This window comes from Chinchilla lanigera, unplaced genomic scaffold (genome assembly GCF_000276665.1).
Source record: "Chinchilla lanigera isolate Chin_1 unplaced genomic scaffold, ChiLan1.0 scaffold00095, whole genome shotgun sequence".
Classification (NCBI taxonomy): domain Eukaryota; kingdom Metazoa; phylum Chordata; class Mammalia; order Rodentia; family Chinchillidae; genus Chinchilla; species Chinchilla lanigera.
Window position 1 is genome coordinate 7017592 of NW_004955496.1, and position 14152 is coordinate 7031743.

At 41.7% G+C, this 14152-nt stretch overlaps 1 protein-coding gene across 1 annotated transcript in view; it reads left to right on the forward strand.

The window, feature by feature from the left end:
• The window catches only part of Ppp3ca (protein phosphatase 3, catalytic subunit, alpha isozyme), a gene marked incomplete at its 5' end in the record, with an annotated part of 125204 nt that overhangs the window by 83050 nt on the left and 28002 nt on the right, over positions 1-14152 (forward strand). Inside the window, 2 exon segments of the mRNA XM_013505393.1 lie at positions 10428-10553; positions 12512-12586. Of these exon segments, the coding sequence (XP_013360847.1) occupies positions 10428-10553; positions 12512-12586 (201 nt within the window).

The following is a 14152-nucleotide window of genomic DNA, read 5'->3' on the forward strand; positions in this document are numbered from 1 at the left end:
AATGTCCTTCATGCTATTCATAATACGCAGCCTATAAAAATGACTTAACCCTTTTACTCACAAACTCAACAAGCTTTTATCAAAAACTCCATACATGCTATGTATCAGGGATATAAATTCCACAAGACAGACATGGGCTTTCCCCTTGGGAGCCTTATAATCTGGTAGTATGATATTTTGCAATACACATTTAAATGTATTTGAAAAATGCTATAAAGACAAGAGTAGTGTGCTAGGAGAGTAGAAATTAGTGTATGGGGACCGGGAAAGTTTACATTTAAGTGACATTTAAGAATATAATTGTTAAGGATTGGGAAATACTGTGGCAGATGCAAACTACTTCAAACAATTGGTTTTACCCAAATACTAAAATGAACCTCTGGAAAAGCATGTGTTTTATACCTGGATAAGAACAATCAGGTATTTTTTCTTTCTAGAGATACAGGCGTGATTCAAGAGAATCTAAAGTAGGTGTCCATGGTGGAACCTTTTCTGTGGTTCACATGAGCTCCTGGAGGTGAGGGAACGTGGTGGGTGAGCGGAGATGTGAGGGTCAGCGTTTTAAACTAGAGGTCCATAGCTCAACACCAAGAAAATCTAACAGACTATAAAATTAAGGACATCAACAAAATGAAACGTATATTGGATTTATGAAGAAAATCTAGATGGAAACCAAACTAATTTAGCAATCAAGACCAGAGACTAAACTGACAATGAAGAAAAAATCAGTTCAATATTGAAACAGTTACAAGAGACTCATGGAAATCTGGGTTTTGAAGATTGATAGGAAGCACACTGTTAAAATTCTGAGATGCAAAGTTGATTCTTTTTAAAGACATTATGGTGTTTTGGATTTTTGAACTAGACAACTTGACAGAATTGCTGATCAGAAGCATATTTTTTAGTCATGGGCTTCAGGAAAATACCATTTATAAATAAAAAGAATTACAGCATGGCAAGAAGGCACTGTTTTAAGAGGGTTAGATTGCTGAGCAGAAGAACCAAGATGGCAGTCACGTCAGTGACTGGAAGTGGATGCAGCACACAGGAGCCAGGCTGTGGACCCGCCTCCAGCAGGGCCTCAGCAGACAGTGCCTAGCTCAGTGTGGCAGAGCCGAGCTGCCCATCCTGTAGTGCACCATCAACTTTGTGCACTGTGAACTTCAAGTCAGGGACCCCTGGGGTCCTGCGCCCAGGTGATCAGATCCTTGTCTACTTAGAGTTGGCCAGGAGAGGAGAAGCCAGGCCCAAAACCCGTGAGAGAGTCTCTACCTTGCACTCTGGGCTTGTGAAATTCTACTTCCCTCCCCAGTGGAACTCTCCACTGCACAGGCCCTTTCTGTCGTCAGAGCTGTCCTGAGCATAGCTGCCACCTTTTGAACTGACACAACATGCTAAGAACATTGCTGTGTCCTTGTAGCCATAGGCATAAATAGATCTCTCATTTTTAAATTGGATGCAAGTAACCCAGCACCTTTGTTCCCCTGCCGTGGTTTTCCTAACCATCGCTTTTTTCTTGCCATCTTCACAATCTAAAGCTCTTCATGGTCTTGAGCAACTCTAAAATGTAAGCATATATTTATTGGTAGTATTTTGTGACTTTTTTTTGCTAATGAATTGTAGGACAAATTCTTAATTTTGTTGTTGTTTTGCTTTGTTTTATAACTAAAGCAAAATAATAAGACCTCACCCCTCAAAAAAAAATATTTTTATTTATCTAATAAACATTCTCACTTTTGGCCCTGTGAGTGTGACAGGATTATACACGCCAGAAAGATAATGTCTTCACAGTGATTGTTAAGCCTAGAAGAAACACAGTGTGCCATGTAAGAATATGAGAAGGAGCAAGGCACAAACTCTGACCGAAACTCTTTGCACTAACTCTTTTTATTACCAGTATGACATGGTAGAAAAGAGATTTATGTAGATATTTAAGGCTGAAGAGAACTTGACATGGATCTCACAGATGAGCAGGTGAGTGTAGGCAGAGGTCTGGGCAGTGTCCTCGCCACCCAGTGGTTCATTGTGTAGAATCAGCTTCACTGTCCACAGTCAGTGTCACTGTCACCTCGACTGATACAGCTCCATGTACTACTTTTAAAACCTTAGGTTGATAATACATCTAAAGAGTGTAATATTTCCCTCCAACTTTGCTAGGCTACTATGCCTATGCTACTTGCTTTGTATAGGGTTTCCTTTAATAATAACATTTTTAGACACTTGCAAAGAGTTTCTACCTATAAGTGTATCTGATCTCCCAACAACCTTATGAATTAGCCTGCAATCTTGATTTGTGGATGGAAAGCAAGGGCATAGAGCTTGCATCCTCTCCCCAGCACTCCTTGGAGGTACAGACTTCTCAGCCCACTGTCCTGGAGCCCAAGTTCTCCTGCCTCTGCTCCTGTACCCTGGGTAGTTAGGGGAGAGGTCTCAGGACAAAGTCTGCAAATCTGTTGTGCAAGTCATGACTCTGCTATGCTGATTCCAAAGATCTTCCATAAGTAGTGGAAAGTTTTCAGATGAAGAGTCCTTTGTTCTCACATTAGAATTACATGGATGTAATTCTAGGTATTTCCATCCAGATGTTTCCATCACTAAAAGAATGGAGGTCAAGTACCTTTTATGTTTTTCTGAAGTAAAGAACCCATTCCTCCCTGTCAGATGCACCCCCAGCCCACTTACACTGGCTGTTGCTTATATTTTCCCACGTGAGCAAGCCTGCAGGCAACTCTGTGAGTGGGTCATGGTAGACCAGCTTCCACTTAATTAGTGGGAGGGAGGGCAAAATAGGAAATAACCCATGAAGACTGAATGCGTAAGAGTTATTCTTACTATATATTTTAATTGAATTAATTACATCTAATCTATGTAATTTTGCTCTAACCAGTAACTTTCTTGATTTCTTAAAACTCACCATTATACAGTTGTGAGTTTCAGATCTCAAGGTAATGGGGAACCCTAACAGGGAACCATGCCCCACCTCCCTACCAAATCCTCCACACATTTCCATCTGGACTCTCTGAAGGTTACATTCTTGCTGATGGTTACATTCTTACACTGGACAGAAACCTTCTACTCTAGAAATCTAATTCTGTAGGAAACATTTATCAGGGGAAAGTAGTCACAATGTAAGTAGTTTTAAACACATGTGACTCATTATCTAGAAAGTCTAGACCCAGATGATGTCAAATCGTCTTCCATGACTTATTTCCATGGTAACAATGCTGACAGCAGTTGTAGGGAGTTAACATCAGCTCAGTACCAAGGATACCATGGAGATAACTGCGCAGAACCAACACGAGCCAGAGCGTGAAGCTTGAGAGCCAGTGCAAACCTGAATGTAAAGGGTGCCCTTTTGCTCTGTGCAGATAGTTCCAGGATGCGGGGCAGCCTGGAGCTGTCAGTGGACTGCAGTGACTGCAGCAAGCTATGGGGATGGTGGCCACTGGGCCCACACCTTCTCCATCATATCCGCAGCTCCAGCACCAGCTTTCTGTTGTTAGTCTAGGCTTAGACAAGCCTTGCTTTAGCATGATAATAACATGGATTAGAGCAGAAAGCAGTATATCTGCTGAAAAGGGAAGGAACTCACAGGTAGTTCTTTCTTGTTAGCAAGGAATATTTGATGGAAGACATTCAAATTCTCTGTGTGAAACTGTGCTGCTAGTAATGTTTCACAATGATTGGCTGGTCCTGAGCTCATTCCAGGGATCATCTTTTGGCTCCCAGTTCTCTGGATCCCAGCATGGAGATATGATACAAAAGGTGGGTTCATGAAATGGCAAACAGTCAACTTAGATCGACTTTCTATTCTTGGGAAATTTGAAACTGAGTCAGTACATCTCCAAGGTGCTGAATATCTTATCTACTCACATGTTATTGTATGTTAATCATTTGTACTGTCATTTTGATACGATAGTCATGTGTATTACCATTTTTGATCATTGTATTTCAAGGAGAAGCCAGGTATTGTCATTCCTATTTTTAAGTTTGAAAGGTAAAGAAACATTGGCCCTTGTTCACACAGTTGCTCTGATGGAGCCAGTGTGACTTCCATTTCTACCTATTTTACACACTTCTTGACACTTTAATGACTGACACAGCATTTTTGAATTTTTGTTCCTAAATCTTCATGTTTCCAAAGACTTCTGTTCATACGTGGTTATCTGTGTTTATGAACCCTTATGTGACACACATTTTGTTTCTCAAAACTTCTTTGTTGTTCCCAGTTTTTCTTTCCTTCTTCTCAATCTGCCTCTTGTCTTTACCTTTTCTGTTTTCTTTCCTTGATCTTTTCTTCAGGCAACACAGTTGAGCATCAACTGTGTATTAGATATGGAACCTAATAGTATAAATAATGAAAGGGATTTGTGCCTCTTCATTTCTTCTGTCATTTTCCTTCTACTACTTCCCCCAAATTCTCTATTTGAGTAATAACCTGGCTCAGAGTTTGCTGGTGCTGTATGAAGAAACCAGGAAGTAACAGCTGATGCTGTGTTAAAAGAAGGCTTATATAATTACACACAGGCACAGGCACATGAGATTGGCCCAGGTCGTTTCACAGAAATGTCTCATGCAGTCACTTTCCTTCGTGTAGGTAGGATAATATCCAACTTACATGTAGCATGCTTGTGATAAAGTTAAGGATGACCCTGCAGTCGCAGGAAGGGTACACCAGAAAGGGTAGAAGGAGCACAAGAAGGTTTGGCCTCCCCATGAGAGAGGAGTGGAGTGAGGGGTGCATGTGGAGAGGAAGGGATTCTAGATGGTGACATACATGTCTGTCCTTGATACGTGCAAGTGAGCAGAATTTTGGTGCTTTGTGCACAAAAACAAGGTTATTAGTAGCTATGTGAGATGACCCTGTCAATTTTATTGTAGTAAACTTTATTGTTTATATGAATTGCATAACATGGTACATACATTAGCTATGCACAGTAAATTTTACTTTAAAAATCATCACCTTAAAGTTTCAGCTAAGATATATATTGTTTGTATTCATTAGTAGTAAAAATCTTCGGTTGTCTGAAATGCAGTCATTTGGGAGAACTTACTGAGAATTTGCCCACGAAGAATTCTATATTGAGCCCTTAACCGTGTAGTAATTCTCATATTAAATTTCTCATGCTGAAATACAGTATTATGATCGAATGACCTAAAAATTGAATTCTTAAAATTCATCTTAAAGGAAACGACTTGAATACATAATCTATGCCTAAGCTTACGAGTTATGGAGGAAAGATGGTTACCAAACACAGTAACCGTCATCAATTGATAAATTACCCTTCACTGAAGTCCTTCACAATAATAAAAAAGAAATATTTTTAAACAGAATCCATCAAGCCAGTACAGGACAGGGGCATGAACTATAAGGAAGTTAGAAGTCAGCTTTAGGAATGCAAGGTGTTTGGGGGAACTAGCGGATGCCTCTCAGCAGCAGTATTTGGATGATATCTCTTAAGTTAGGAGCTCTCTGATCTTCCTATTCCTGCCTGGTTTTTCCTTGTCACAAGCTTCCCTGGGTGGTCACAGTTATGGAGAAGATGTTGACAAATGTTACCAAGTGCCTAGGAAATAGAAGTTACTGAAAGCTGCATATTGTTAGATAGGAGAGACCCCCTGTATTTTATAGATCTAGTTCTGGTCTAGCAACTTGCTGTGTAGCTGGACCAACAGAGCAGGGGAATAAGATGAATTCTTTTCCTTGGGTTTCACTTCATGTGAGGAAGAAAGTGGTGCTGAAAACGCTAATTCACCAAGCAAGAGTAGCCCCTGCCTAGTTCCCGATAGATTCCATAGAGGGTGCCTCTGAGAGGACCAGGACTTTGCAAGTGCAGTAGGTGTGAGTGGGTCATGTGACTGCAGACTCTTAGGACTAATTCTGACCTTACTAAAGAGCTCTTCCTCAGGCCTTGTGGAATTAGTGTTCTCTCATTGCACCATACTTTCTTCTGGGATTCTTCACTCCTGCAGGTGCAGGAGAAAAGCATCTTCTTGTGCTGTCTGGTCTTCTCCGAACTTTGGTGAATAACTGCAAGCCCATGTATATGTCATGGTCTCTCCTCAGACTTATGAGACAAATGTGAAGTCACATGAGGTCATGGGAATTGCCAGCAGAATAGAGGCAGCCCTTGGTGGTCGACTTCTATTCTCTCCTCTCTTTATTTCTCACACAGGGCCTCAGGAGGTGCTCTGAAGTGACTCCTGAAGTATATCCATTTGTATTATTTATGTCACACAGGAGGTTAATGTCTTTCAAGTAGTCAGGCGGTGTGATCAGAGCTCTCGTTGTACTCAGCAGTCCCAGGACCCTGGTGGCAGGCAGCAGGGGAAGAAGAGGTGGGAGTGGAAGATGAAATGCTAACTGCAAATGTCATGACTGCACATAGCTGGACTTACTGGATTTATTTTTTTCCTGCATTCTGGTGATGCATGGTTATTATACAAAAATATCAAAGTCTATGAGTAACTTATTGTGAGGTTATTCAAGAAATATTTCTGTATGAATATGTTCTTTTGCTGAAGAGAAAGAAGACACATTGGTAGACTTGCATTTTTAAATTCAAGTTATTTTTTTTAAATTTAGAGAAAAACAAGGAAAAGTACTGAGAATATTGATCAGTCACTGCATTCATGATGACGTCTTTCTTCTGGAAGTGTTTTAGCATAGTGCAAATGGGAAGGGATCATATAAACCATCTAGGTAAACCATATGCCCATGTGAGGAAACTGAGCCCTAACTTAAGTGACCTTGGCCTCAAGGGTAATCAGTGACAGGGTTCGTGTAGCAGGCTGTGCTCCTGGCCTTCCCATTGAGTGTTTCTTTAAGAGACTAAATGCAGGAGGAGAAGAAACCTTGTGTCCGAGGCAAGATAGACATTGAGTGCTTCTTGTTGTTACACGAGCACATGTGTTAGACTAGAACGAGCAGGGGCTCTAGAGTCGTACTTGAACTGAGGCTTGCTGCTTTCTAAGTGGGACTTGGACAAATAACCTCTCTGCTTGCTTATTTTCAAAGTACAAAAACCCGAAAAACCACTTCTGAGAAATATTTTGAGACTGGTGATGTAACTTGTGCAGAGCCAAACGTGACACCTGGCAGATAACAGATGCACAGTAAATGCAGCTCTAGTTAAAGTTATTATTTTTATTGCCAATAAAAGTAAAGCAGTGTTTCTTTATTAATAGTAAGTACTCAAGTAAACTCTGTTGAGCCAATGCTGAATAAATAAATACTTTTATCTCTCCAGCAGCAGAACAGAGCTGCCACTTAATCTGTGGACAAGTCCTGCCTTCTCTTATGAATTTGCATCCCATGGGGTTGTGGGAAAGCTAAAGCCTCTTGAATCATGAATGCCACTGTCCAGGTTAAATCAGTATACCAGCTAGGTCAAGAGTTCATGATTGTATAATTTATGAAAGGTACCACAGACTACTGCAGATAGAATGGATTTAGTGTGTGGAAAAGCTGAATTAGAACAGTGCAAACCGGCCCGTACTGATTGCATGATCTTAAGCAAGCACTTTCATTTTAGCCCTGCAGCTTCTCTGCTGTAACCCAAGGGTAGGTGCCCCTGCTTCTCAGATTGGTTTTAGGATGAATGGATATGGAAAACATCTCACCATCTTCTATGGGAGTGTTAATTATAACAAACTCGAGTTCCAAGACACTCCATAGATACCACAATCCACTATTCTCTTTTGTACTTGAAGTTATCTAGCTCTCTGTTAGTACTATATTAGTCACTGTCCTGGTGCTTGGACAAAATACCCACAACTAAAAGGAAGAGAGGTTTATTTTGGCTTACAGTTTCTGTGGACTCAGTCCATAGTTGACTGGTTCCCAGGCAGAAAGGACATGGTAGAAGGACCTGGCAGAAAAATGCTGCTCAGTGCATGACAGCCAGGAAGGGTAGGGGCATGGAAACAAGAATGAATGCTTCCGGGTCATGACCCCAGTGACCACCTCCATCCAGGCCCCACCTGCAAGCAACATTCAGCCATGAGCTCATAAGTGATGACTCCGCAAATGAGCATGGCACCCTATGATACAGTCATCTTCCACACACATGAGAATTTTGGGAGGCATTTTAGATTGAAACCATGACAAATACCTAAAATAATGTAAATGCTATGAAAATAGTGATGCTGAACCATATAGGGATTAATGACAAGAGAAAAAAGTCTGTACACTTTCAGTATAAATGCCATTTTTCTTGTTTTTGATTATTTTCTAGGCAAATTTCACCAAATCTACAATGGGAAAGACCTGGACAATGAGGCCAACTGTCCTTCTTTTCCCCCAACTACTCTGCTGACCTAATGTTAAGAAAAAGCGGGGGGCAATTACAGCAGACATTACCCTTTGAAAAGACTATTTAGAGCCTTAAAAGATTTTTTGGAAAATAGAAGGATCTATGCCTACTGTAAATATACAGTGTTTGAAATGGTAAAGACCTTTTGTACAGAGCTGGCAGCCAGGATAGCACTTAGCAGGCACTAGAAATACTTTGCCTCTCTTGTCTCAAAGTTCAAAAGTACTAGAATCATAACTTGCTGTGGCTGTTTTTCATTTTCCATGTTTTTAATACCATGGCAACGTATCCCTGGAGCCAGCAACATATAGAATGACTGATAGAATAATGTAAAATAATACAGTTTCCAGAAATCTGTGCAGGACCAAGTAGTCCATAGGAAGAGGAGAACGGCTCCCTTCATATCTGTGTTGACTGCACTGTCTGCATGTCCCATCCCTAGTCTGTGACTTTATGTTCCCTGGATCACGGTGTCCAACCAGGGATAGCGTCAGAGCAAATCCATTTACCTGTAAGCTGCTGGCAACATTAGCGTGTACAGGCTGCAGTAGGATGTAGGTGGCAGGCAGCTCACCGGCCACTACAGCTGTTTCCCATACTCTGCACAGACCTGGGCCATAGCATCAGAGAAGCATTGCCATACTGTGGGTGAACAGCATGAAGGAAAGTGTGATGAAAGCACAGATAAAAGAAGGCAAGGGAGTGAGGAACAGCTTGCTTGGAACAAAGGTCTCTCCATAGGGGAAATACCCACATTCATCTCTCCCTCCTGAGCATCCGCTCTGATTATGGTGGCACGTGAGATACAGAGAGGGAAACATGAGTTGAAGGGACTTGTCCCTAAGACACTTAGGCACAGACATTTACCCAGAGTAACCATGATCAAGGTTAAATAGTAAAGGCACAATGGAGGGATGAGGCCAGGCTGATCCTGAGAAGGCGTGATCAATTCTCTGGGATAAATCAGAGAAGGCATGTGTGAGGGGAGACCTGCGGGCCCACAGTGAGGTACAGGAAAGCTTCTGGCATTCAGACATCTAGAAAGCTGGGTGGGACATTGAGCACAGCTGGAAAACGTAATGTTAAAGGTTTCTTTCCAAAGGGCTCTGTATTGATGGAAAAGCTCCTGCTCAGTAAATATCCAGTCACTTTTTAATAAACGGATTTTTAGCTGTCTTTTTGCGTTATCTGCAATCAATGCTACACCATATCCTTATGTAAAAGTCAGCTTTAAACAAACACATAATGAAATGTCTCCTTTACTCTGGATCTTCAAGCCCCAACATAACCAAGAGCAGCTCATTTAATGCCACATGGGAGCTGCACATTAGTAGCTTAATGCTAGTTGTCCCAACGTGGAATGATAAAGTGAAGATCATGCCAGCGCTCGGGAAGGTAGTAGGAAGTATCCTTTTTTGTATTAAAAGGCTGTCACTTAGAAACTGTACTTGTTCTGTAACTGTCTGGAAAGCAGAACTAGGGCCAAGAAATGGTGATGCAAGTTTAAACTCAAGCTGTGATTGTCCCCCAACATAATACCTTGAGTCCCCAGAATGAATGGCCCTGTAAAAGCATCTTTTTCAGAAGTCAAGGGTAGAGTCTCAGCTTATTATTCTATGTGGAAAGTAATCCAAGCATTTTATCAAATCAAGAAAGCACTCTAACTTCAACTATTTTGAACAGCTATTGTGAATTCTCCTGGAAAAAAAAGTGTGTCTTTTTTAAAAGAGAAATTCAGTTCAAATATTGGAGAAGATTCTTAAAGTATGTCTAACTTAGCTACACCACCTTTATTTGTGTCGTCAGGTATTAAATAAAACTAGAAGCTTTTCCTGGATGCAAAAGGAGTTCCACCCCATTCCTGAAAGACACTTGATTAACGGCTTTATATAAATATTTATCACATTTACTATTCATATATTGGTCATACTTAGTGAAACTTATGCAGAAATAATGTAAGTATTCAGGACTGTTTAAGCTATTTGCTTTGGTGTTTGAAAACTTAAGTGTCAGACAATAGAATTTTCTAGATCAACAGAAGCCACATGTAGTGGCAGAAATAGGTGCTGTGTGTCTAACCTGCATTTTGTCTGTCTTTTCCCCTTGTTTTAGCTGCAGTGTTGAAGTACGAGAACAACGTCATGAACATCAGGCAGTTCAACTGTTCCCCACACCCATACTGGCTCCCCAATTTCATGGACGTCTTCACCTGGTCCCTGCCATTTGTTGGGGAGAAAGGTGTGTTGTAAAGTCCTGAGATGTCCTCAGCAGCCGACTGGGAGGGAAAGCTGAGCCCTGTGAGACCCCAGGCCCAGCACAGGGTCTCAACAGTGACACTCATATGTGGCATAAAAGAGGAGCTGTGAGTGTGAGACTGGAGGACGCAGGAGAGGGCCTGGGGACAGAAGGGAAGTTTAGGGGAATGTATTCAGTCCTGTGACAGCAATAAGACCAAAAATATATCAGAGTACCTGATCTTAAGCAGTAACATCTACCTCTTTTCCTTACTCCTTGTACTATAATTCCAAAGTCATATTTTTATTTTACAAATTACCTGTCAAAGTACATTTTCCTTATATTTCTGATGCAATAGTAATCATTGTACCATAATTTTAATTGTTACTCTGTTTTGAAAATAAGATGAAAAGCAGCAAAAACTACCTCATTAAAATACAGTGGGCATCACTATGTTAGGGGTAGAGAACACCTAAAAAGGTGTCTCAGCAGGTGGTGGCGGATGCCTGTCATTGCCAGTGCTGTGGGAGGCTGAGGAAGGATGATCTCAAGCTCAAGCCCAGCCTGTGTCACTTAGATGTAATGAGACTCTGGCTCAGAAAAGGCGAGGGCTCCTAGGGATGTAGCTCAGTGTGAAGGCCCTGGGTTCAGTCGCCAGCACTGCCAAGTTTCGAGAATCAGGCTTTGCTTTTCTCCTTCCTTTGTTCTTCCTCCCCTTTCCTGCCCTCCTCACATGTCCCCCCTACCCTCCCTTGGGTCCCCTCTTGTTCTCCTGTCAGGAGTTCCAGGGAAAAGCTAACATTCTCTGAAGCCCTACAATATCTGGGCTTTTTTCCAATAAATGTTTGAGAGAGGTTAAACAGGGCCAGTGCTGAGCTGTCCACTCAGCGTCTTCCCTGAGAGGCCAAGATCTGCCCCAGGAGCTCCTATTTGTCCCTAGTCCTGTCCCCAGCCACTTCCTGTGCTGGCGCAGCTGTAGCACATGGTGGAACCACTCACTGGTCCCTCTGGAAATTGCAAGTGGGACCCTGGCCAAGCTGGGGAACCAGGGAATACTTCACTTGCTTATTTTCCATGAGTTACTCAAAATTTGAGCATGTATAAGATGATATATTGATAAACATCATTCAGTTTAGATAATTAAGCTGAAACGCTGGATTAATGCTGATCCCACTGAAGTTTTACTCTTCATCACACATCTTCAATTCAAGAGAATATTTTTTAATACGCTACTGCACTAAGTTCACTTTCAGAGAATTAATGGATAAGCAGAGAAGCTTTCACATGTGAAAACTCAACCTGTGTATAAAACTTTATATAAGCCTACTTGAATCCATTTGCTTAGCTAAATTTCTGACTAAAATGTACCTAACATATTTTAGAGTCTTTTTGAAAATGAAGGTTAATGATATTCCTACCAACACATTCATGTTTAAGATCACTATATATCCTCAAAATGACTTCAAATATACTAGTTCATCAATCCATGACTTTTACTTAAATGTAAAATGACATAACTATCACTGTACAGAATTATCTGGGAAATTAAAAAATTTGAAATCAAAATCTGGTCCCTGCTGAACGGCAGTTTATAGTCTAATCTAATCTAGATCATGCAACAGCATTGTGCAAATAAGTAAACACAGACAGTAACCACTTTCTCTCTGAAGGATCTCTAGGCTATTCACGTCTGTTCGTTTGGGTTGTCCACTTCCCACTGACCAACAGCTAATAAATGTCAGTATTCATTTTCCTAAGGATGAGATGGTAGCTGGTAAACAGGAAGTCCTTAGAATCTCAGAGCCAGTTGGTTGTCTGTGGTGCTGTGGCTCTTTCCGGAACACCTCTTCCGCTGTGCGTCAGCATAGTGGGATGCCTGGCTAGGAACCTGGCTGAACAGCAAGGCCAGGGTGACAGTAAAGGTTGTGACAGTGGTTCTGTTCTCTTCCTTTCTTCCTTAGTGACTGAGATGCTGGTCAATGTCCTCAACATCTGCTCTGATGATGAACTCGGGTCAGAAGAGGATGGCTTTGATGGTGAGACTGTGGGTCTTTGTACGGACCCTAATTGCTGTCCTTAACAGTGAAGTTCTAAGGTTTGCCTTGTATTTAAAGGTAACAAAATGGTACATGTAACATACCATTTTGAGCAAGATATGGAATTTTACTTTCTCTTTGATTTTTTAAAATTAAACAAAAAACATGAGTTTTCGCATTAATTTGAAGATATTGTTGAAATCAAAAACTGCTTTAAAAGCCATCTTTCTTTAGTTCATGTTGCTAAGTTACATTTTTTGGCTCTTTAAAACGGGCGCCATTGTTTATTTTATAGTACATGTTGCCATTGGCTGGGCTACTTTTAAAGTGCCCTTCAGCGAGGTGTTCTGTCACTCACATTTTTGTTCTGTGACAGAGAAGGCATTTATATACTGATACGAGGGTGGTTATGCAATCCAATGGCTTTCACATCTGTAGCAATAAGTAGTGAATAACCTATGAGAGGGGTTTCGGCTATTTTCCCAGATACTATTTGGTATTTAGGGATTTCATAGAGGATACTTTGTCTACAAGGAACAAAGATCTATTAGCCTGGACATGAAGGGTGGAGTGACTGGGTCTTGGAAGAGCACATTGCCATGAGTAGAAGCTAGCAGGGACACTGCCCCCTGGGCTACTGTGCTCTGAGCACTGATGTCTGAGAATTCACGTCTGTCTGCATTGGTGTATGAAATGACCCCAGTTATCAAATTCCCACTTCAGCCAAGTTCAGCAGCCAGTATTCGTGACATAGGCACCAAAGTGTGACATCCTATGAAATAAGACTGTGCAGACCTGTGATGTTAGTGATTATGTGCTCACCATTCATTCAGAAAATCACCTGTTGTGTGTAGGCAGAGCGTCCACATATTTGCATGGCTGGGTGCAGATACACCTGATCGGTAAACTGCACCAGACCTACTCAGTGTCGGCGTCCATCCAGTGGGTGCTCTTTACCCACCTTCTCCGTCGCTTGCATGGCAGGATGTACACTGGGATTTACTGTGCTTTATAGCAGTCAGTTGTGATCCATGTGCCTTCCCGCCCTCACTGGTGCTAAGTCTACTGGTTCCGTGCATGGGGTGTGCCTGCTCTCCTGTCTGAGCACCACCCAGCACCCCAAGTCTTAGGTCAGCACCTGGAGGGACAGCTTGTCCTGTCATACCCAGGGCACCTGGCCCCATCTTGCCAGATGAGCAAGATGGGCTTGGGCCCCTGAGTTTCTTTCATTTTTCTTCAGTAGTCCATTTCCATTGGTTTACTCAGTAAGTTCTGTCTCTTTCTGAACGCTTTCTTCTGCTTTAATAGAAATTATCTCCATGAGCAACATTTATAACAAAATTTGTGTTTTTAACCATTTAAGCAGTACTGTGGCACAGGCTGGAAGGTTTATGTTACAAGTCCTGAGTTTCTATCCCTAACTGCTGTCCACTTGGGGACAAGCAGAAAGAGATCAAAGTATTGCTCAGTACTTCCTGCGAAAGGTAGGTCTTCTTTCCCTACATTCTTGTCTCGGACAGAGGCGCACCTTCCTCAACAGGTAGCATGTGACTGGTTTTTCTCTTG